This window comes from Theropithecus gelada, chromosome 19, assembly GCF_003255815.1.
Source record: "Theropithecus gelada isolate Dixy chromosome 19, Tgel_1.0, whole genome shotgun sequence".
Lineage (NCBI taxonomy): Eukaryota > Metazoa > Chordata > Mammalia > Primates > Cercopithecidae > Theropithecus > Theropithecus gelada.
In genome coordinates, this window is record NC_037687.1 from 20,350,516 (window position 1) to 20,374,193 (window position 23,678).

Here is a 23,678-nt window from a genome sequence, read left to right on the forward strand (position 1 = left end):
GAGTGCGGTGGCCGGATCTCAGCTCACTGCAAGCTCCGCCTCCCGGGTTCACGCCATTCTCCTGCCTCAGCCTCCCGAGTAGCTGGGACTACAGGCGTCTGCCACATCACCCGGCTAGTTTTTTGTTATTTTTTAGTAGAGACGGGGTTTCACCATGTTAGCCAGGATGGTCTCGATCTCCTGACCTCGTGATCCACCCGTCTCGGCCTCCCAAAGTGCTGGGATTACAGGCTTGAGCCACCGCGCCCGGCCTCATAAGATTATTTTCTTCCTCTGTTGTATCAGATAGTTTGTTTTAAGTGTATGGAACCATAACTTGTATGTTAATTTTATATTTTGTTAAGTTACTGACTGTATTTATTAGTTTAGACAAATTTTTCTTTTTTTTCTTTTTTTGAGATACAGTCTCACTGTGTTGCCTAGGCTGGAGTGCAATGGCATAATCTCAGCTCACCACAACCTCCGCATCCTAGATTCAAGTGATTTTCTTGCCTCAGCCTCCCAAGTAGTTGGGACTACAGGTGCCCGGCACCATGCCCAGCTACATTTTTTTTTTTTTTTTTTTTTTGCATTTTTAGTAAGACAGGATTTCACTACGTTGGCTAGGCTGGTCTTGAACTCCTGACCTTGTGATTTGCCCCTGTCAGCCTCCCAAAATGCTGGGATTACAGGTGTGAGCTACTGCACCTGGCTGTTTAGACAAATTTTGATGTACTGTTTGTGGTTTTTTTATATATAAGATCATATGATCCACAAACAGCAACTTTTTACTTATTTCTCTTTAATTCCAATGGCTTTTTAAAAATGTTTTTGACTAATTCTTGTGCCACACACTTTCGGTGCTACGTTAAAATAGAAACATTGACAATGGGCACAATGTGGTTTTATATTGGCATCTGTGAATTTGAAGGAGCAAACAACTCCTTAGCTTTTATAAACAGGTTTCAGGAGGTAAAGATCTTTTTCTGTTGTGTCCCTAGGGTGATGGGATGCCCTCTGGGTTTGTAGTGAAGAGGGGTTGTAGTTTTGTGACAAAGCTGCTGGGTCTGCACTAGAGTCCACCTTTAGATGGCTTGTCACAAGTGCTTGGGTACTTGTAATTCCCATTTTGTTTTTGGACAGATTGTATATATTCGTTAAGACTTTGATTTGTAGGGCAGACACTAAGGCAGATTTCTGCAGTTGGCTCCATGTATAATGGCTCTTATATCAGGATGTGAATGGGTATTGCTTTCACTGAGTACCAGAGCGGATTTCTTCATTTCACTGTGTGGGTTTCTATTTAGGAAAAACTGATCATGATCTGTGGCTCAGAGAGCTGGAACTGAGTCTTTGGACTGCTTCAGGGACCACAGTAAAAACCAAGGTCTGTAGTCCTGTCTGCAAGACTGCAAATGGGTGTCTTCCTCCAGGTCTCTGGAAGGGCAGGACCTTTCCTAGACTGTAACCAGGAGGAGTTAGGGATGGTTATAGAGTTAACTTCAGAATTCTCTGTTGGACCAAGTTGGGTGAGCCATTTCTTGATCTGTAGCCAAAACCAAGGGTCCTGTAGTTTCCCACATGAATAAGTGCCTGTCCTCTGAAAAAACACCCCTCAATCTTGGGCTTTAGCAGTGTTTCACAACTCCCTCCCTGCATCTCCAAGCTCTCTTAAAGGCACTTACTTTGGAGATAGGATCTTGTTTATCATCTAGGCTGGTCTTGAAATCCAGTCCTGCAGCAATTCTCCAACCTCAGTGTACCATGTAGCTGTCATTACAGATGTGAGCCATGATGCCTGGCTCTCTCCTGAAGGCATTTTTTGTCGGGGATGACTGAATAATTTTTTTGTTGTGGCGAGGTCAATCAAATAGAGCACCTTCTATTTTTATATGTCACTGATGTTACTCTTTCTATACATTTTTACTTTCTATTTTCTATTTCAAACTTGTCTGTCATTTTAGATTCAGACATTTAGGACAATATGCTAGAGTTTACATGTTATGCTTGAAGTAAATTAGATAATTGGTAGGCACTCCTTATTACTAAAATGGTTACTTATAAATTTAAGTTTGCTGCAGGTAAAAAGGATTTAAAGGATTTTCACCCACTTTCTTCAGCATATATCTAAATGATAACATAATTTCCTTCTTTCTTTCTTTTCTTTCTTCCTTTCCTTTTCTTCTCCTTTTCTTTTTCTTTTCTTTTCTTTTCTTTATCTCAGTCTGTCACCCAGGCTAGAGTGTAGTGGCATGATTTAGGCTCACTGCAACCTCCACCTCCCAGGTTCAGGCTATTCTCCTGCCTCAGCCTCCTGAATAGGTGGGACTACAGGCATGTGCCACCACACTTAGCTAGTTTTTTGTATTTTTAGTAGAGATGGGGTTTCACCATATTGGCCAGGCTGGTCTCGAACTCCTGACCTTGTGATCCACCTGCCTCAGCCTCCCAAAATGCTGGGATTACAGGCGTGAGCCATTGTGCCCGGCCCAACATAATTTATTTCTAAATATGTTTTACACATCAGAGGCTCTAACCCTATTTTGCAAAATATAAGTTTTAATTTAGCAGTGTAATGATATTCTTTGCTTCTAAAGTTGGATTACAGTAGTTTCAATTTTGTGTAAGAATAGCATATATTTAAAACATAAAATGTGTCACATTTTTAACATGCTTTTTTTTTTAAAGTTTCTTGTTAGACTATTCTATTTATAATTATACTGCATATTCTGTGAAATTTTACTGCCACACAGTGCATGCCAGTGATTCAAAATACCTGCCTTCCCTGAGTACACAGTCAACTATTGTAGTTATCCAGACAATTCTTTTTTAATGGCACATTAATGTTGCATACCAGATTTTATGAGTAAACATGTCTCTTATTACACAGTTTCTTATTAGTATTTTTTCAGTGTATATTTCTTAACATCAGCTTGTTGTGTTTTTTAGTTTTTCTTATAATTTTAACCAATTTGCAATTCTGTTTGTATACTTTAAGTCAATGTGAGGTTTAATTAAGAGATAAGTCAGCCATACATCTATCATGATCAGATTATATATGTGTGTGTTTTATCTATAAATATGACCTCATTATTGGTTATGACTTATCGTATATATTCTTTCTTAGCCGATTTTCAGTGACAGTTTTATCTTGTCTGAGTAGTCATGAAAATATTTTCTTTATGTCTTATTCTCACCATGTGTCTAATGATGAATATATGTGTGTATATATATGTGTATATATATATATAAATTTTTTTTTTTTTTTTTTTGAGACGGAGTCTCACTCTTTCACTCAGGCTGGTGTGCAGTGGCATAATCTCGGCTCACTGCAACCTCTGCCTCTTGGGTTCAAGTGATTCTCCTGCCTCAGCGTCCCAAGTAGCTGGGACTACAGTTGTCTGCCACCACGCCCGGCTAATTTTTTGTATTTTTAGTAGAGATGGGGTTTCACCATGTTAGCCAGGATAGTCTCAATCTCCTGACCTCGTGATCCACCCACCTTGGCCTCCCAAAGTGCTGGGATTACAGGCATGAGCCACCGCATATATATTTTCTTTGTGTGAGAAAGACACTTTTGTGATTTGAAGGTAATTTTTGAGAAGATTTATAATTCTGTATTTTTTTGTGTTTTTCCTTTAGAAAAATTAATTGTTGTAAAAACACATAACAGGCTGGTCACGGTGGCTCACGCCTGTCATCCCAGCACTTTGGGAGGCCGAGGCAGGCAGATACTTGAGGTCAGGAGCTCCAGAGCAGCCTGGCCAACGTGGTGAAACCCTGTCTCTACTAAAAATACAAAATTAGCCAGACATGGTGGCATATGCCTGTAATTTGACCTACACAGGAGACTGAGGCAGGAGAGTTATTAAACCCAGTAGGCAGAGGTTGCAGTGAGCCAAGATCATGCCACCGCACTCCAGCCTGGGTGAGAGAGCGAGATTCTGTCTCAAAAAAAACAAATAAATAAGAAAAAACAAACAAAACAGATAACATAAAATTCAGCATCTTACATCTATTTAAGTGCGCATTCCAGACATGGTGGGGGCTCACATCTGTAATCCCTGGATTTTGGGAGGCCAACACAGGACTATCATTTGAGCCCCAAAGTTTGAGACCAGCCTGGGCAACATATGGAGATTTCCTCTCTACAAAATTTTAAAAAAATATCCAGGCATAGTGTTGTGTACCTATGGACCTAGCTATTTGGGAGATTTAGGGAGGATTAGTTGAGCCTAGGAGTTTGAGGCTGAAGTGAGACAAAATTGTGCCACTGCACTTTAGCTTGGGTGACAGAGTGGACCCTGTCTCAAAAAGAAGCTGTATGTTTCAGGGATGTTAAGTACATTCACACTGTTATGCAAAAGACTTCTAGAAATTTTACATGTTGTGAAACTAACACCCAATATCCATTTAAGTAACAAGAACCCATTTTACCCTCTCCCCAGCCCATGACAAACACCCTTCCACTTTCTGTTTTTATGATTGTGACTAAAGATATCTCATATGAGTGGAATTGTATTCATCATTTTGTTTCTAGCTTATTTCAAGTGACATAATATTTTCAAAGTTTATCTTAAAATGTGACAAGATTTCTCTGATAATTGATTTAATTATAATATTTGATAATCTTTGATTTCTGTGATAATATTTCATTGAATGTTTATGTTACATTTTTGATGTGTTTATAAATTAAGAGACACCTGGGTTGCTTCTGCCTTTTGGCTTTTGTGAATACGGGTACAATAAACATGGATGTTCAAATATGTCCCGGGTCCTGTGTTGGATATTTTGGATATAGATTGATAAGCGTGGGATTGCTGTATTTGATAATTCCATTGTTAATTATTTAAGAAGCATTTATAACATTTTAAAATAATGGCTGCTTCCTTATTTTCCACCAACAATCAATGTAGGCTTTATTTTCATTGCATCATCAACAGATTTGGTGTTTTAAAAAACATGTATATTTTCAAACATATACTGTAGTGGCCATTGTAATGAGATTTTATTTATTTATTATTTTTTAATTTTTGAGAGGGAGCATTGCTGTTGTCATCCAGGCCTGCTGTTGACACCCAGGCAATGGTGTGATGGCTCACTGCAACCTCTGCCTCCCGGGTTCCATCAATTCTCCTGCCTCCGCCTCCTGAGTAGCTGAGGTTACAGGTGCCTGCCACCATGCCAGGCTAATTTTTATATTTTTAGTAGAGATGGGGGTTTCACCATGTTGGCCAGGCTAGTCTTGAACTCCTGACCTCAGGTGATCCATCTACCTTGACCTGCCAAGGTGCTGGGATTACATGCATGAGCCACTATGCCTGGCCTCATTTTTATTTTTATGCGTTTCTCTACAAATCATTAATTTTGCTTTTCTTTTCAAATGGTTTTTCCCATTTGGGTATCTTTTTTGATGAAAATTTAGTTCAATTATTTTTTCTTTTTTTTTTTCTTTTTTTTTTTGGTGGGGGTGAGTCTCACTCTCTCACCAAGGCTGGAGTGTAATGGCACAATCTCAGCTCACTGCAACCTCTGCCTCCTGGGTTCAAACGATTCTCCTGCCTCAGCCTCCTGAGTAACTGGGATTACAGGTGCCAAAGTTACTCTTTGTCTTCCACCATGATTGTAAGTTTCCTGAGACCCTCACCGGAAGCAGATGCTGTTACATCCTTCTTGTACAGTCTGCTGAACTGTGAGCCAAATAAACCTTCTTTCTTTATAAGTTACACACTCAGGTATTCCTCTATATGCAAAATAGTTAATACAGTCTATAATGTCTATTTTCTGTTTTCTTACTGATATTTTATCTGAATTTTCTATTTATTGTTGCAAATAAGGTCTTGATCTCCACAATTATGTTGCTATGTATTTCTTCGTTCACCTTTGTCAAAGTTTGCTTTATATATTTTCGAGCCCTTATGTCATATATATGTATACATATAAATAGATATGATAGTTACAGATTCCTGGTAAATTGACAAATTTGACCGTTATATAATATCGTGTTTGTCCTATGCTATTATATACAAGCATATGTCCTATGCTGTTATATACAAGCATATTATATACAATATAATTATTACCACCTCACCCAATTGTGGTTACTATTTGCATGGAATATAGATTTTTTTCAATTCTGTTACTTTCAACCTATTTGACTCAATGCTAAAATACATCTCTTATAGACAGCAAATTGTGTACTTTTTAACTTAAGCTATTAAGGCATCTTATTTCTTTTTCTTTTTATAAAAGAAAAATTTAATTTAATTTTTATTTTTTTGAGATGGCGTCTCTCTCTGTCGCCCAGGCTGGAGAGCCATGGTCTCTGCTTACTGCAACCTCCACCTCCTGGATTCAAGTGATATTCCTGCCTCAGCCTCCCAAGTAGCTGGGACTACAGGCGTCATGGCTAATTTTTGTATTTTTAGTAGAGACAGGGTTTCACCATGTTGGTCAGGCTGGTCCCAATCTGACCTTGTGATCTGCCCGCCTCGGCCTCCCAAAGTGCTGGGATTACAGGCATGAGCCACTGCGCGGCCAAAGTATTTATTTTTGAGATACAGTCTCATGCTGTCATCCAGGCTGGTTTGCAGTGGCATGCTCATGACTCACTGCAACCTCACCCTCCCAAACTCAGATGATCTCATTTCAGTTTCTTGAGTAGCTGGTTTGCAAATGTGTGCCATCCCAAACCCAGATAGTTTTTTGTACTTTTTTCTGTAGAGACGGTTTTTTGCCATGTTGTCTAGGTTGGTCTCAAAGTCTTGAGTTAAAGTTCCCTCGGCCTCCCAACATTCTGAGATTACATTATTTTTATTAAGTAATTTAACTAATTTATTTTTAAAATGATTGCTTAAAGATATAAAGTTACTATTACCAGTTTTATTGTTGTTCTTTTTTTAAATTAAATTAAATTTTATGTTCCAGGATACATGTGCAGGATGCGCAGGTTTGTTACATAAGTAAACGTGTACTGTGGTGGTTTGCTGCACCTATTAACCCCTCACCTCGGTGTTAAGCCCTGCATGCATTAGCTATTTATCCTGATGCTCTCCCTCCCCGTGACAGACCCCAGTGTGTGTTGTTTCCATCCACATGTCCATGTGTTCTTATTGTTCAACTCCCACTTATAAGTGAGAACATGTGGTGTTTAGTTTTTTGTTCTTGTGTTAGTTTGCTGAAAATAATGGCTTCCAGCTCCATCTCTGTCTTTGCAAAGTACGTGATCTTGTTCCTTTTAACGGCTGCATAGTGGTCTATGGTGCATACGTACCACATTTTATTTATCCAGTCTGTTATAGACGGGCATTTGGGTTGATGCCATGTCTTTGCTATTGTGAATGTTGCTGCAATGAAGATACACATCCGTGTATCTTCATAATAGAATGATTTATATTCCTTTGAGCATATACCCAGTAATGGGATTGGTGGGTCCAATAATGTATGTGGTTCTAGGTCTTTGAGGAATCGCCATTCTGGCTTTCACAATGGTTGAACTAATTTACATTCCCACCAAAAGCGTAAAAGCATTTCTATTTCTCCATAACTTCCCCACCGTCTGTTTTTTGACTTTTTAATAATCACCATTCTGACTGGTGTGAGACGATACCTTATTGTGGTTTCGATTTCCATTTCCTTACTGATCACTGATGTTGAGCTCCACATAAATGTCTTCTTTTGAGAAGTGCTGCTGCTTGTTCTTTGCTCACTTTTTTTTTTGCTCTTGTTGCCCAGGCTGGAATGCAATGGCGCAAACTCAGCTCACTGCAACCTCTGCCTCCCAGGATCAAGTGATTCTCCTGCCTCAGCCTCCCAAGTAGCTGGCATTACAGGCGTGTGCCGCCTTGCCTGGCTAATTTTTTGTATTTTTAGTAGAGGTGGAGTTTCTCCATGTTGGTCAGGGCTGTTCTTAAACTCCCAATCTCAGGTGATCCGCCCACCTCGACCTCCCAAAGTGCTGGGATTATAGCCATGAGCCACTGTGCCCGGCCTTTGTTTACTTTTTAATGGGGTTAATTCTTGTAAATTTGTTTAAGTTCTTTGTAGACTCTGGATATTAACCTTAGTCAGATGAATAAATTGCAAAAATGTTCTCCCATTCTGTAGATTGTCTGTTCAGTCTGATGATAATTTTCTTTTCTTTTCTCTTTTCCAGACAGAGTCCTGCTCTGTCACCCAGGCTGCAGTGCAGTGGTGTGGTCTCGGCTCACTGCAACCTCCTGGGTTCAAGCAATTCTCTGCCTCAGCTACTAGAGTAGCTGGGATTACAGGCGCCTGCCACCATGCCTGGCTAATTTTTGTATTTTTAGTAGAAATGGGGTTCCACCATCTTGGCCAGGCTGGTCTTGAACTCCTGACCCCATCCTCATCCAACCCCTTCAGCCTCCCAAAGCGCTGGGATTACAGGCGTGAGCCACCACACCTGGTGATAATTTCTTTTGCTGTGCAGTAGCTCTTTAGTTTCATTAGATCCCATTTGTCAATGTTTGCTTTTCGTGCAATTGCTTTTGACGTTTTCATCGTGAAATCTGCCCATGCCTATGTCCTGAATGGTATTGCCTAGATTTTCTTCAAGGGTTCTTGTAGTTTTGGGTTTCACATTTAAGTCTTTAATTCATCTTGAGTTAATTTTTGTATAGGCGTAAGAAAGGGGTCCAATTTCAATTTTCTGCATATGGCTAGCCAGTTCTCCCAGCGCCATTTATTAAAAGGGAATGCTTTTCCATTGCTTGTTTTTGTCAGGGTTTTCAAAGATCAGATGGTTGTAGATATGTAGTGTTATTTCTGAGTTCTCTCTTCTATTCCACTGGTCTATATGTATGTTTTTATAACAGTACCAGGCAGCTTTGGTTACTACAGCTTTGTAGTATAGTTTGAAGTTGGATACCATGATGCCTCCAGCCTTGTTCTTTTTGCTTAGAATTCTCTTGGCTAGGCCAGGTGCAGTGGCTCATGCCTGTAATCCCAGCATTTTGGGAGGCCAAGGCAGGTGGATCGCTTGAGGTCAGGAGTTCAAGAGAAGCCTGGCCAACATGGTGAAACCTTGCCTCTACTAAAAATACAAAAAATTAGCCGGGCATGGTGGCATATTCCTGTAATCCCAGCTACTTGGGAGGCTGAGGCAGGAGCATTGCTTGAACCCAGGAGGCAGAGGTTGCAGTGAGCTGAGATCATGCCACTGCACTCCTGCCTGGGTGACAGAGTGAGACTCTGTCTCAAAAAAAAAAAGAAAAGAAAAGAACTATCTTGGCTATATGGGGTCTTTTGGGTTTTCATATGAGTTTAAAATTGCTTTTTTCTAATTCTGTGAAGAATGTCAGTGGTAGTTTAGTCAGAATAGCATGGAATCTATAAATTACTTTGAGCAGTATGGGCATTTTTACAATATTGATTCTTTCTGTCTTTTTTATTTGTTTGTGTCCTCTCTGATTTTCTTTTTTTTTTTTTTTTTTTTTTTGAGACGGAGTCTCGCTCTGCCGCCCAGGCTGGAGTGCAATGGCCGGATCTCAGCTCACTGCAAGCTCCGCCTCCCGGGTTCATGCCATTCTCCTGCCTCAGCCTCCCGAGTAGTTGGGACTACAGGTGCCCGCCACCGCGCCCGGCTACTTTTTTGTATTTTTTAGTAGAGACGGGGTTTCACCGTGTTAGCCAGGATGGTCTCGATCTCCTGATCTCGTGATCCGCCCGTCTCGGCCTCCCAAAGTGCTGGGATTACAGGCTTGAGTTTGTAGTTCTCCTTGAAGAGGTCCTTCACTTCCCTTGTTAGATTTATTCCTTGGTACTTTGTTATCTTTGTAGCAATTGTGAATGGGAGTTTATTCATGATTTGGTTCTCTGCTTGTTTATTGTTGGTGTATTGAAATGCTTGTGATTTTTGCACATTAATTTTGTATCCTGAGACTTTGCTGAAGTTGCGTATAAGATGAAGAAGCTTTTGGGCTGAGACATTGGGGCTTTCTAGATCTAGGATCAAGTCGTCTACAGACAGACAGTTTGACTTCCTGTTTGAATATCACTTATTTATTTCTCTTGCCTGATTTCCCTGGTCAGAAATTGTAATACTATGTTAAATAAGAGTGGTGGGAGAGGGCATCATTTTCTAGTGCCAGTTTTCAAGGGGAATGCTTCCAGCTTTTGCCCTTTGGTATTGGCTATGGGTTTGTCATAGATAACTCTTATTATTTTGATATATGTTTCGTGAATACCTTGTTTATTGAGAGTTTTTAACATGTTGGGATGTTAAATTTGATCGAAGGCCTTTTCTACATTTTTGAGATAATCATGTAGTTTTTGTCTTTAGATCTGTTTATGTGATGAATTACATCGATTTTTGTATGTTGAACCAGCCTTCCATCCTGGAAATAAAGCTGACTTGAATTACATCAATTTTTGTATGTTCAACCAGCCTTGCATCCCAGGAATAAAGCTTTTTAACGTGCTGCTGGATTCACTTTGCCAGTATTTTATTGAGAATTTTTGCATTGATGTTTATCAGGAATATTGGCTTGAAGGTTTTTGTGTGTATGTGTGTGTGTGTTGTTGTTGTTTTATTTTGTTATATCTCTGCCATGCTGGCCTCATAGAATGAGTTAAGGAGAGACCCCTTCTTTTCCATCATTTGGAATAGTTTCAGAAGAAATGGTACCAGATCCTCTTTGTGCCTCTGGTAGAATTCAGCTATAAATTTATCTGATCCTGGACTTTTTTGGTTAGTAGGTTATTTGTTACTGCCTCAATTTCAGAACTTGTTATTGGTCTATGCAGGGATTCAACTTCTTCTGGTTCAGTCTTGAAAGAATAGATGTGTCCAGGAATTTTTCCATTTCTTCTCGATTTTCCAGTTTATGTGCACAGAGGTGTTTATAGTATTTTCTGAACATTGTTTTTATTTCTGTGGGGTCAATGATGAGATCCCCTTTATCACTTTTATTGTCTATTACATTCTTCTCTCTTTTTTTCTCTATTAGTCTAGCTAGCAGTCTATTTTATTTATTTTATCAAAAAAAACCAAAAACAACAAAAAAAACCAGCTCCTGGATTCATTGAGTTTTTTGAAGGGTTTTTTGGGTCTCAGTGTCATTCACTTCCAGTCTGAATCTGGTTATTTCTTGTCTGCTGCTAGCTTTAAGTTTTGTTTGCTCTTGGTTTTCTCATTCTTTTAGTTATGATGTTAGGGTGTCCATTTAAGATCTAGCTTTTTGATGTGAGTATTTAGTGCTATAAATTTCCCTCTTACACTGCTTTAGCTGTGTTCTAGAAATTCTGGTACATTGTCTCTTCATTCTCATTGTTTTCAAATACTTTCTTGATTTCTGATTTAGTTGTATTATTTATCCAGAAATAAAGAGGAGCAAGTTGTTCATTCAGGAAATTCATTCAGGAGTAGGTTGTTCGGTTTTGATGTAGCTGTGTGGTTTTGAGTAGCTGGGATTACAGGCGCCCGCCACCACACCCAGGTAATTTTTTGTATTTTTAGTAGAGATGGAGTTTCACTATGTTGGCCAGGCTGGTCCCAAACTGTGTCGTGACTCTTTATCCAGCTTGCCCTTCTGTGTCTTTGAATTGAAATATTCAGCCTATTGCATTTAAGGTTAATATTGTTATGTGTGATTTTGATTCTGTCCAAGTGGTGCTGCTTATTTTGCAGAGTTGTTGATGTAGTTGTTTTATAGCGTAATTGATCTTTGTACTTCATTGTGATTTTGCAATGACTGGTAATGGTTTTTTCTCCTTAACCTTTCAGGAGCTCTAGCAAGGCAGGCCTGGTAGTGATGTGTTCCCTTAGCATTTGCTTGTCTCAAAAGAATTTTATTTTTCTCCACTTATGAAGACTTACTACTGTTATTTTATTGTTTTATTTGCTTCTTGTATCTTTGTTCCTCATTTTCTCTTTTTCTGTCTTTGTGTCTTTGTTATACTTGTCTTGATATGCTTTTATTTCTTTCCCATTTGTTTTATGTATCTATGCAAATATATTCTTGGGGTTACCTTGGGGATTACATAAAACCTCTAAAAGATACAACAATGTATTTTAATCTGGTAAAAAATGAACTTCAGGCCGCGTGTGGTGGCTCACACATATATTCCCAGCACTTTGGGAGGTTGAGGCGGGTGGATCACAAGGTCAAGGGATCGAGACCATCCTGGCCAACAAGATGAAACCCCATCTCTACTAAAAACACAAAAATTAGCTGGGCATGGTGGTGCACACCTGTAGTCCCAGCTACTTGGGAGGCTGAGGCAGGAAAATCACTTGAACTCAGGAGGTGGAGGTTGCTGTGAGCTAAGATTGCACCACTGCACTCCAGCCTGGTGACAGAGTGAGACTCCATATCAAAAGAAAAAAAAAAAGAAAGAACTTCAGTTGCATTGAAAATTTTTTTCTCATATCTGCCTTCAAATTTGTCATTGATGTTGCCAATTATATATTTTATGTTGTATATTCACTAACAAATGTTTATAATGATTTCTATGCTTTTTACCTTTCAAATTTTAGAGAGTAATTAATATTTTTGCACTATTATTATAATGCTAAGAACTTCCATTTTTGTGTATGTGCATTTTTTTCCCAGAGAATAATGTATTTTATATGATCTTGTGTTGTTTTGTTGAATTATGTTATTTTCAGTAGCAGCAACGGTTATCAGCACCTTTTATATGTAAGGCATATGAAGAGCCAATATATTTTTTCAGTATTTGGTTATTTTTGAAGGTTTTTTTCTTTCTACTTGGCAGGACAGATATGCTGATGGTATTATTCTAACTTGATAGCTATTTTTTTCAGGACTTTGACTATATCACACAGTTTCCTTCTGGCCTGCAAAGTTTTTTTGACAGTTTACCAGCTATCTCATAAGACTATACTTGTAAATGACATGTCGTTTTCATCTTGCAGATCCATTCTCTTCTTCGAAATTGTGCTTATATATGTGTTTGTTATAAATATCTTTGTGTGTATCCTAGTGTGTTTGTTGAGCTTCATTTTGATATTATTTTTTCTTCCCAAATTTTTTATATTTTCCTTTATAATTTCTGTTTTTTGGGGTATTTTAAATATTTTTGTTCTTATCCTCATTTTTTTCTGATTTTCTGTAGTTCTGTGTTCCTATTTTACTCATTGAGTATTCAATTTATTTTCAATTTTAAAAATTAATATATACATCTTTTTATGGTTTCTTTCTGAAAATCTTATAATTTTGATGGAAGGGTTTTGCCCTATTTTGTATTCATTGTAATCTTTGATTAATATTTGAACATTAAATAAAGCTACCTGTCACATTGTTTATAATGTAGCTTTGTCCTGGTGTAGTCTGAAAACAATTATCTTGGTTTGAGGTCCTGTGAGACTCTCAAACATGTTCTTAGAGTGTGTCTTGTCTAAATTTTTGTGTTTATTTTTTAGTTAAAGGAGTTTATTTCTGTTTCATCTTCATCAGCAATCATTTGCTATATCTGTTCCCTGTCTGTGGTACTGCAGTCTTTCTGCTGCTGTAACATTTACATTTGGTTTCAGCAGACCCAAACTAATTCCAAAATATACCACCATTTTTTTCAGCACTTTATGTTATGGGAGACCAGTTTCTGGAAAGGCCCCTAGAAGCAAGTAATATAGATGTATGTGCCAGTATTTTACTTGTTTATTAAAAAAGAAATGAAAAGTTAGCTTCTACTTAGAAAGGCACTATGTAATATTGTTGAGTAGGAAGAACTGTGTTGGGTAAATGCCACAGACTTTTCTTTTTCTTCTGTGTCTTTGCATTCCTGTGTATTCACCTGTGTACTCACCTGGGGAAATTTACACACTTATTTTAAGTTGTCCTCAAATGTATTTTGGTCAGTATGTTTTTATTACATTTATATGTCTATGAAGGATTTAGGGCCTATGGTATTTTATTATGGCATCTTGCTTATGTAGTTTGTATAATATAGGTTAGATTTGTAAAGTATGTTTATCAGAGTGTAGTAAGTTGAATAATTTGTTGTTTTTATTTCTTTCAGCTATGTGTTCTTATTTTACCAAAGACCTTTGGCCAGAGCAAGACATAAAAGATTCTTTTCAACAAGTAATACTGAGAAGATATGGAAAATGTGAACATGAGAATTTACAGTTAAGAAAAGGCTCCACAAGTGTAGATGAGTGTAAGGTGTACAAAGAAGGTTATAATGAACTAAACCAGTGTTTGACAACTACCCAGAGCAAAATATTTCCATGTGATAAATATGTGAAAGTCTTTCATAAATTTTTAAATGCAAATAGACATAAGACAAGACATACTGGAAAGAAACCTTTCAAATGTAAAAAATGTGGCAAATCGTTTTGCATGCTTTTACACCTAAGTCAACATAAAAGAATTCATATTAGAGAGAATTCTTACCAATGTGAGGAATGTGGCAAAGCCTTTAAATGGTTCTCAACCCTTACTAGACACAAGAGAATTCATACTGGAGAGAAACCCTTCAAATGTGAAGAATGTGGCAAAGCTTTTAAGCAGTCCTCAACCCTTACTACACATAAGATAATTCATACTGGAGAGAAACCCTACAAATGTGAAGAATGTGGCAAAGCCTTCAACCGGTCCTCACACCTTACTACACATAAGATAATTCATACTGGAGAGAAACCCTACAAATGTGAAGAATGTGGCAAAGCTTTTAACCAGTCTTCAACCCTTACTACACATAAGTTCATTCATGCTGGAGAGAAACCCTACAAATGTGAAGAATGTGACAAAGCTTTTAACCGATTCTCGTACCTTACTAAACATAAGATAATTCATACTGGAGAAAAATCTTACAAATGTGAAGAATGTGGCAAAGGCTTTAATTGGTCCTCAACACTTACTAAACACAAAAGAATTCATACTGGAGAGAAACCTTACAAATGTGAAGTGTGTGGCAAAGCCTTTAATGAGTCCTCAAACCTTACTACACATAAGATGATTCATACTGGAGAGAAACCCTACAAATGTGAAGAATGTGGCAAAGCCTTTAACCGGTCCCCACAACTTACTGCACATAAGATAATTCATACTGGAGAGAAACCTTACAAATGTGAAGAATGTGGCAAAGCTTTTAGCCAATCGTCAATCCTTACTACACATAAGAGAATTCACACTGGAGAGAAACCCTACAAATGTGAAGAATGTGGCAAAGCTTTTAACCGATCCTCAAATCTTACTAAACATAAGATAATTCATACAGGAGAGAAATCTTACAAATGTGAAGAATGTGGTAAAGCCTTTAACCAATCCTCAACTCTTACTAAGCATAGGAAAATTCATACTAGAAAGAAACCCTACAACTGTGAAGAATGTGGCAATGCATTTAACCAGTCCTCAAACCTTATTAAACAAAATAATTCATACTGGAGAGAAACTCTACAAATGTGAAGAATGTGGTAAAGCCTTTAAGCAGTCCTCAACTCTTACTAAGCATTAAAAATTGGCCGGTGCAGTGGCTCATGCCTGTAATCCCAGCATTTTGGGAGGCCGAGGCGGGCGGATCACGAGGTCAAGAGATCGAGACCATCCTAGCCAACATGGTGAAACCCTGTCTCTACTAAAAATACAAAAATTATCTGGGTGTGGTGGCACGTGTCTGTATTCCCATCTGCTTGGGAGGCTGAGGCAGGAGAATCACTTGAACCTGGGAGGCGGAGGTTGCAGTGAGCCAACATTGCATCACTGCACTCCAGTTTGACAACAGAGTAAGACTTCGTCTCAAAAAAAATTTATACTGTACAGAAACCCCACAAGTATGAAAAACGGCAAAGCCTTTAAGAAGCCCTCAATTCTTAACAGACATAAGATAATTATACTGGAGAGAAACTCTACAAATCAGAAAAATGTGACTACTTTTGACAATGCTTCAAACTTTTCTAACCATAAAAAAAATTATACTGGTGAGAAATCCTAGAAATCTGAAGAGTGAGACAAAGCCTTTAAATGGTTGTCACACTTGATTGTAGGTAAGATAATTCATACTGGAGAAAATGCCTACATGTGTGAACAATGTGGCAAAACTTTTAACCAATGCTCACACTTTATTGCCAGGAAAGCATTTAAACTTGAGATAAATTATACAAATGTAAAGACTATGAAAAAACCATTAATAGCTGCTCACATTTTACTCAACACCAGAGTTCATGCTTAATAAAAGCATTATAAGTGCAATTACTGTCAAAAGATCTTTCAGAAAATATAAGCTTTTATAGTGAAGAGTATTTATTTTGAAGTTGAACATTACAAATATAAAGAGGATTGTAGTGCCTTTACTTGTATCACAGATCTTATTGTAGACATTTTCTTCTAGAGGAAAACTCTGAAGCAGTTGATCAAACTTTGTTCAACATCAGGGAATTTATATTGAAAAATTGTGCAAGTATAATAAATTTGGAAAAACAGTTTTTCAAAAACTACAGCTTGGAAATCAACAGAGTTATACTAGAACATATTTTTCCAGATGCAATAAAAGTAAAATATTTAATTCATAATTAAGTCTATGGAAATATCAGAGAATTTGTGGTAGAAATATATAAGGTACTGACACTTCAGATATACTAAATCAGAGTGCTGAGTATAGAAAATCTAAAACTAAAGTTGGTAGAAAAATTATTTGTATAGAACTTTAAGAGGATCAGAAGGTTTTTTGCAGAGTTATAACTACATTCAAAGTATACTTTTATTTCTTGAAAAATATTCACAGAGTTTTTGAAAAGTGAATAATGTCATCATTCAACTCTGAAATTATTTCCTGCTGTGTCTTCATTCCTGTTGGATTACATGTGAAAGCATGGGATTAATTGTTACTGCATCAAAGATAAGAGAGATTCTTTTGTCTGTTTGTTTGTTTGTTTTTTGAGACTGAGTTTCACTCTTTCACCCAGGCTAGAGTGCATTGGCACGATCTCGGCTCACTACAACCTCTGCCTTCTGGTTTCAAGCGACTCTCCTGCCTCAGCATCCCGAGTAGCTGGGATAACAGGTACCCACCACCAAGCCCGGCTAATTTTTGTATTTTTAGTAGAGATGGGGTTTCACCGTGTTGGCCAAGCTGGTCTTGAACTCCTGACCTCAGGTGATCCACCCACCTTGGCCTCCCAAAGTGCTGGGATTACAGGCTTGAGCCACCATGCCCAGCCTATGGCATATTTTAATAGAGGAATACAACATATAATAATAACAGGGTTAAGTGAGGCATCCATCATCTGTAGCATTTCTCCTTTGTTTTACAAACAATCCAATTCTACACTTTTTTAAAATTGTAAAATGTACGATTAAATTTTTATTTACCACAGGGTTATTTTTATGGTCATAATAAAAATTATAAAGTATAAATTAAATTCATTTCTAAATTCTTAATAAATATTTTCTCATGCCAGATGTGGTGGCTCACGTCTGTAATCCCAGCACTTTGACAGGCTGAGCGAGGGGGTGGATCTCGAGGTCAGGAGTTCGAGACCAGCCTGACCAATATGGAGAAACCCCGTTCTAAAAATATAAAAATTAGCCAGGCGTGGTGGCATGTGCCTGTAATCCCAGCTACTCAAGAGGTTGAGGCAGGAGAATCACTTGAACCTGGGAGGTGGAGGTTGCAATGAGCCAAGATCACCCTACTACACTCCAGCCTGGGTAACAGAGCGAGGCTCTATCTCAAAAAATAAATATTTTTTCAAATTTTCTATATATTTTTCTTTGAAAATGTGGCCTGTCTGCCTGCCAACATATACAGACTTTTAGTTTTGATTCTCATAGAGTTAAATGCATATTAGTCTAAAGACAAACCTTAGGTGTAAGAAAATTATGGAATTAAGTGCGTGTGTGTGCATATGAGTTTGTACATGTTTTCAGAAGAAAACCATGTGGGAACAAAAATCATTTTAATATGGTGACTACTATAAAACTAAAAACCTAAATGCTGAAAGGAAATATATACTTTTTAGTTTGTATTGAATTTATTACTGTACTGTCTATGACTTACAGTTCTGAATCTTCCCAAATTCTCTGTATATACTTGCCTGATACTCATGCTAGACCCATTTTTTTTTTGTTTCTTCCATTTTTTTGTTTTGTATTTTATGAAGTATTGCTTATGTGAGCTGGTCTGCGATTATAAGAGTTTTTATGAAATTTAGTGCACACAAAATAATTTTTAGATGTAATTCCAAAAGTAGTATATTACGTTACATTTTATTTAATTAGAACACTCCAGTTTGTTCTTTTAAGAGGAGAACAATATATGGATTTTCTTTTAGTGATTGTTCCTTTTACTTTTTATAATTGACATAAGTATATTTATTGAGTCAATTTGTTCAGCTAAGTACTAGGGAGGCTTCATAAGTCATGAGGATGTTTTTATATATAAAGGTAGCAAACATATTACAGTAGTTGCTATGTAATAGATTATCCATAATCATAAATATTCCTGCTGAAGCTAGTTTATAACTTCAAGTCAAAGATGAAAAATATCAATGGTGAAGATTGATTCTTCATATGGAGAGGACATTTTTTTCCATGTAAAACTGAATCTTGCTGAATTTAAAGAGAAATTCTGGCTGAGGCAGATGAATCACCTGAGGTCAGGAGTTTGAGACCAGCCTGATGAATATGGTGAAACCCAGTCTTTACTAACACTGCAAAAATAGCCAGACATAGTGGTGGGTACCTGTAATTCCAGCTACTCAGGAGGCTGAGGCAGGAGAATTGCTTGAACCCGGGAGGTGAAGATTACACTAAGCTGAGATTGTGCCATTGCACTACAGCCTGGGCGACAGTGCGAGACTCTATATCAAAAAAAAAAAAAAAAGGCCAGGTATGGTGGCTCACACCTGTAATCCCAGCACTTTGGGAGGCCAAGGTGGGTGAATCACTTGAGGTCGAGAGTTTGAGACCAGCCTGACCAACATGGTGAAACCCTGTGTCTGCTAAAAATACAAATTTAGCCACGTGTGGTGACGCATGCCTGTGATCCCAGCTACTCGGAAGGCTGAGGCAGCAGAATCGCTTGAACCTGGGAGCTTGAGGTTGTGGTGAGCCAAGATCGGGCCACTGCATTTCAGCCTGGGCAACAAGAGCGAAACTCTCAGAAAAATAAATAAATACATAAAAATAAAAGGCACAATACTGTCCACAGGTAAGAGGATTAAATTCGTTAGCTTTGTTTTTAAAAGAAAAATCTTACTAGATTCTTACACAAAGTGTGGCAAATATAAAACCTGCTTGAAAATATAGAAATGAAATTTTTAAGAGTTAATGGTAAGTAAACAATTTTAAATTTAGTTTTCTATGATATACTTACAGCACAACTTACATTTCCATGCAGAATCTTTTATTTTTAAGTGTGAGTGTTAAAAGTTACAAAATAATGAAATGACTTCTGTGGATTTAAAATTTAGAAAAATAATATCTTTTCTATATTGATTTTACAATTTGGAGAAATTTTTCACTCTTTTTTTTTATATTTTTGTTAGTGGGAGAAGTTTAGTTTACAGTTTTTATTTTTAGTCACCAAACTGTAGCCAACTCTTGGGTCATTTTCTCTGAAAAAGATTTGGAGATCATGACAGCTTTTGGATTAAAACATGTCTGTTGTTTTGCATGAAAACTAGTTTAATGTGTTCACAGAGTGGCCAGTAATGGGACCATAAGCAACACCTGCTCTTTGAGTGTCTTTCATACCATTACCACCAGCACCAGAAACTCCAGGTACCCCAAGCTTAAAGTAAAAATCCTAAAGTGTGTTGGCTGCTCTCATGCAATGTGCTGGGTCCAAACTATGCTATTAAATATCAGAAATTTCTATGGTTACGATTAAAAAATTAAATAACAATATAGCCCCAAAACTATATATTTTTGATACCATTTAGCCAAGATTATCACAAAGACATACAGTATTTGACACACTGTTATTCTTCTATAATGTTTTATAAATATTTTAATGTGACAGATAAAATCTGTACTTTTTATGTAGAACATAATATTTTGAAGTATATATACATTGTTAAATTATTATTTCTAATAATTTATCTCACATTGGCCGGGTGTGGTGGCTCGTGCTTGTAATCCCAGCAATTTGGGAGGCCGAAGCAGGCAGATCACCTGAGGTCAGGAGTTCGGGACCAGCCTGGTGACCATGGGAAAACACCCTCTCAACTACAAATACAAAATAAGCAGCGTGTGGTGATGCATGCCTGTAATCCAGCTACTCGGGAGGCTGAGGCGGGAAAATTGCTCGAATCTAGGAGGTGGTGGTTGCAGTGAGCTGAGATCACTCCACTGCACTCCAGACTGGGGGACAGAGCGAGACTTCATGTGAAAAAAAAAAAAAAAGCAAAACAAAACAAAAAAAACTTTACCTCATATAGTTAACATTTTTGTGGTGAGACCACATGACACTGTCATCATTTTTCAAAAATCCAAATACCTTATTATGAACTATAGTCACCATGTTGTACAATAAATCTCTTGAACTTGTTTCTTCCATTCGACTATAATTGTGTATTATTTCACAAACATGTTTCCATCCCTCCATTTCTTGTAAATAACTTGACATCTGATGGTCACCATTTTACTGTCTACATCAATGGGATTAAGTTTTTTGGAATCCATGTGTAAGTGAAATTATGAGATATTAATGTTTCTGTGTCTTGCTTATCCCAACTAATATAATGTCCTCCAGCTTAATCCATGTGATTTAGAATAATAGGTTTTTTTTTTTTTAGGCCAGGAGTGGTGGCTCACACCTGTAATCCCAGGCTCTGTGGGAGGCCAAGGCCAGTGGATTGCTTGAGCCCAGGAGTGTGAGACCAGTCTGAGCAACATGGAAAAACCCCGTCTCTACTAAAAATACAAAAACAAAAACAACAAACCTCAGCTGGGCGTGGTGGTGCATGCCTGTAATCTCAGCTACTCCAGAGGCTGAGGCATGAGAATCCTTTGAACCAGGGATGCAGAGGTTGCAGTGAACTGAGAACTTGCCACTGCACGCCAGCCTGGGCAACAGAGTGAGACTCGGTCTCAGTAGGAAAAATAAGGGATTTTCTCATTTGAATAATAAATAGTATTCCATTGTGTATATCAACCACATTGTCTTCATTTACTCATTAGATGTTGAACTGTTTATTCTGTATTTTGGCTATTGTGAAACAAGTGCTGCAAACAATAGAAGTGCAAATGTTTCTTCATTCTTAATTTGTTTTGGATATATATCCAGTAGTGCAGTTGCTGTATTACATGGTAGTTTTTTGATAAATCTCCATTTTGTTTTTCATAGTGTCTGTCCTCATTTACTTTCAAACCAACAGTGTGCAAGGATTGCCTTTTCTTCACGTCTTTACCAACAGTTTTTTCTTTTTCTTTTTAATAAGAGTCATTCTGACAGGAATGAGTTGATATAGGGTTTTTTTGTTTTTTTTTGTTTGTTTGTTTTGGTTTTTTTTGGCTTATCTTTTTGTGATAATCATTAACATTGAGGATTTTAAAAAAATATCTGTTGGTCGTATGTATGACTTTTCTTGAAAAATACTTATTTCAGCTATTTCCTTTTTTTTTCTTTTTGAGATGGAGTTTTGTTCTTGTTGCCCGGGCTGGAGTGCAATGGCACAATGTTGGCTCACTGCAACCCTTGCTTCCCGGATCAAGTGATTCTCCTGCCTTAGCTTCCCAAGTAGCTGGGATTACAGGCAGACGCCACCACGCCCAGCTAATTTTGTGTTTTTAGTAGAGACGAGGTTTCTCTATATTGGTCAGGCTGGTGTCAAACTTCTGACCTCTGGTGCCCACCTCGGTCTCCCAGAGTACTGGGATTACAGGCATGAGCCACCGCGCCTGGCGTATTTCCTTATTTTTAGTAATTTTTTTATTGTTGTATTGTCATTTGAGTTATTAATATATTTTTGATATTAACTTCTTGTCACATGTATAATTTGCAAATTTTTTCTCCCATGTTTTAGTTGTCACATTCTGTTGATTGTATCAGAGTTTGTCCAGCAGATTTTTAACTGGAAGTGATCTGACTTATTCTTCCTTTGTGTCCTGGGGTATTTAGGTTAAATCAAAAAACTTGTGGCCAGGCGCAGTGGCTCACACCTGTAATCCCAGCACTTTGGGAGGCCGAGGCAGGTGGATCACGAGGTCAGAAGTTCGAGACCAGCCTGACCAACATGGTGAAATCTTGTCTCTACTAAAAATACAAACATTAGCTGGGTGTGGTCGTGCGTGTCTGTAATCTCAGCTACTCAGGAGGCTGAGGCAGGAAAATGGCTTGAACCCAGAGGCTGAGGTTGTAGTGAGCCAATGTCATGCCACTGCACTCCAGCCTTAGCAACAGAATGAGACTCTGTCTCAAAAAAAAAGAAAAAAGAAATTGCTGCCCAGACCAATGTTATAGGACTTTTGCTGTTTTTTGGGTAGTAGTGGTTTTAGAGTGTCAGGCCTTAAATTTAAGTAGCTAATTTATTTTGAGTTTATTTTTACATATGGTGTGAGATGAGGGTCTCAATTTTTATCTCTGCATGTGGATATAAAGTTTTCTTAACATCATTTATTGAAGATTCTGTTCTTTCTCTTTAAAAAAGTCACCTATATTTAAAATCAGTTAGCTGTAAATCCATGGATATATTTCTGCTTTTTTTTTCCTTCTGCTCCATTGACCTATATCTCTGTTTTTATTCAAGTACCATACTGTTGGTTACCATAGCTTTGTAGTGTATTTCAAAGTTAGTCACTTCTTTCATCTTGATTGCTTTGGCTATTCAGGATCTTTTGCGGTACCATACGAATTTTAGATATACTTTAAAAATTTTTCTATGAAGTATATCACTGGTATTTTGATAGAGGCTGCATTATACCTGTAGATCATTTTGTGTAATACAAATATTCAACTATTAATAATGCCAGTTCATGGATAATAGTCCATTTATTACTTAATTTCTGTAATTTTTTTAGAGTAGAATGTAAGGCGTTTCAACTTTTTGGTTAAATTTATTTCAAACTATAGTTATTGTAGAAGTAATTGTTTTTGAATTTCATTTTGGGATAGTTATTAATGTAGAGAAATGCTATGACTTTTTGGTGGTGCTTTTGTATTTTGAAAGTTTAATAAATTTATTTATTTATTTTGAGATGGAGTCTCAGTCTGTGGGCCAGGCTCGAGTGCAGTGACATGATCTCGGCTCACTGCAACCTCCGTCTCCCTGGCTGAAGCGATTCTCCTGCCTCAGCCTCCCAAGTAGCTGAAACTACAGGCTCTTCCCACTACACCCGGCTAATTTTTTTTTTTTTATAGAGACAGGGTTTCACTATGTTCGCCAGGCTAGTCTTGAACTCCTGACCTTGCGATCCTCCCACTTCGGTCTCCTAAAGTGCTGGGATTACAGGCAGGAGCCACTGCACCTTGCTTGTTTATTATTTTTAATATTTACTAAAGTCTTAGGCTTTTGTATACTTCAGATTTTGTATAGGGATAAAAGAAAATTATACAGGAATAATTTAACTTCCTTTTCTTCAATCTGGATGCCTTTGATTTTATTCTCTATTTTCTTTGTGTTGGATATTTAGTACCATGTTTAGTAAGACTGACAAGAGTAGGCATCCTTGCCTTGTTCTAGCTCTTAGAGTAAAAGCTTACAACATATCCCTGTTTAGTATGTTGTTAGCATTTTTTGGGTTATATATGGCATTTATTGGCTGAAGTGCATTTGT

At 37.6% G+C, this 23,678-nt stretch overlaps 3 protein-coding genes across 5 annotated transcripts in view; 2 read left to right on the plus strand and 1 right to left on the minus strand.

The window, feature by feature from the left end:
- Positions 1-15,417, plus strand: part of LOC112612827 (zinc finger protein 431-like) — a 35,131-nt gene extending 19,714 nt beyond the window's left edge. The window contains 2 exon segments of the mRNA XM_025367775.1: positions 13,978-15,328; positions 15,330-15,417. Of these exon segments, the coding sequence (XP_025223560.1) occupies positions 13,978-15,328; positions 15,330-15,417 (1,439 nt within the window).
- The window catches only part of LOC112612817 (zinc finger protein 724-like), a 518,258-nt gene that overhangs the window by 421,795 nt on the left and 72,785 nt on the right, over positions 1-23,678 (minus strand). The window lies entirely within an intron of this gene.
- The window catches only part of ZNF738 (zinc finger protein 738), a 167,142-nt gene that overhangs the window by 19,721 nt on the left and 123,743 nt on the right, over positions 1-23,678 (plus strand). The gene's annotated exons all lie outside the window — the stretch shown is intronic.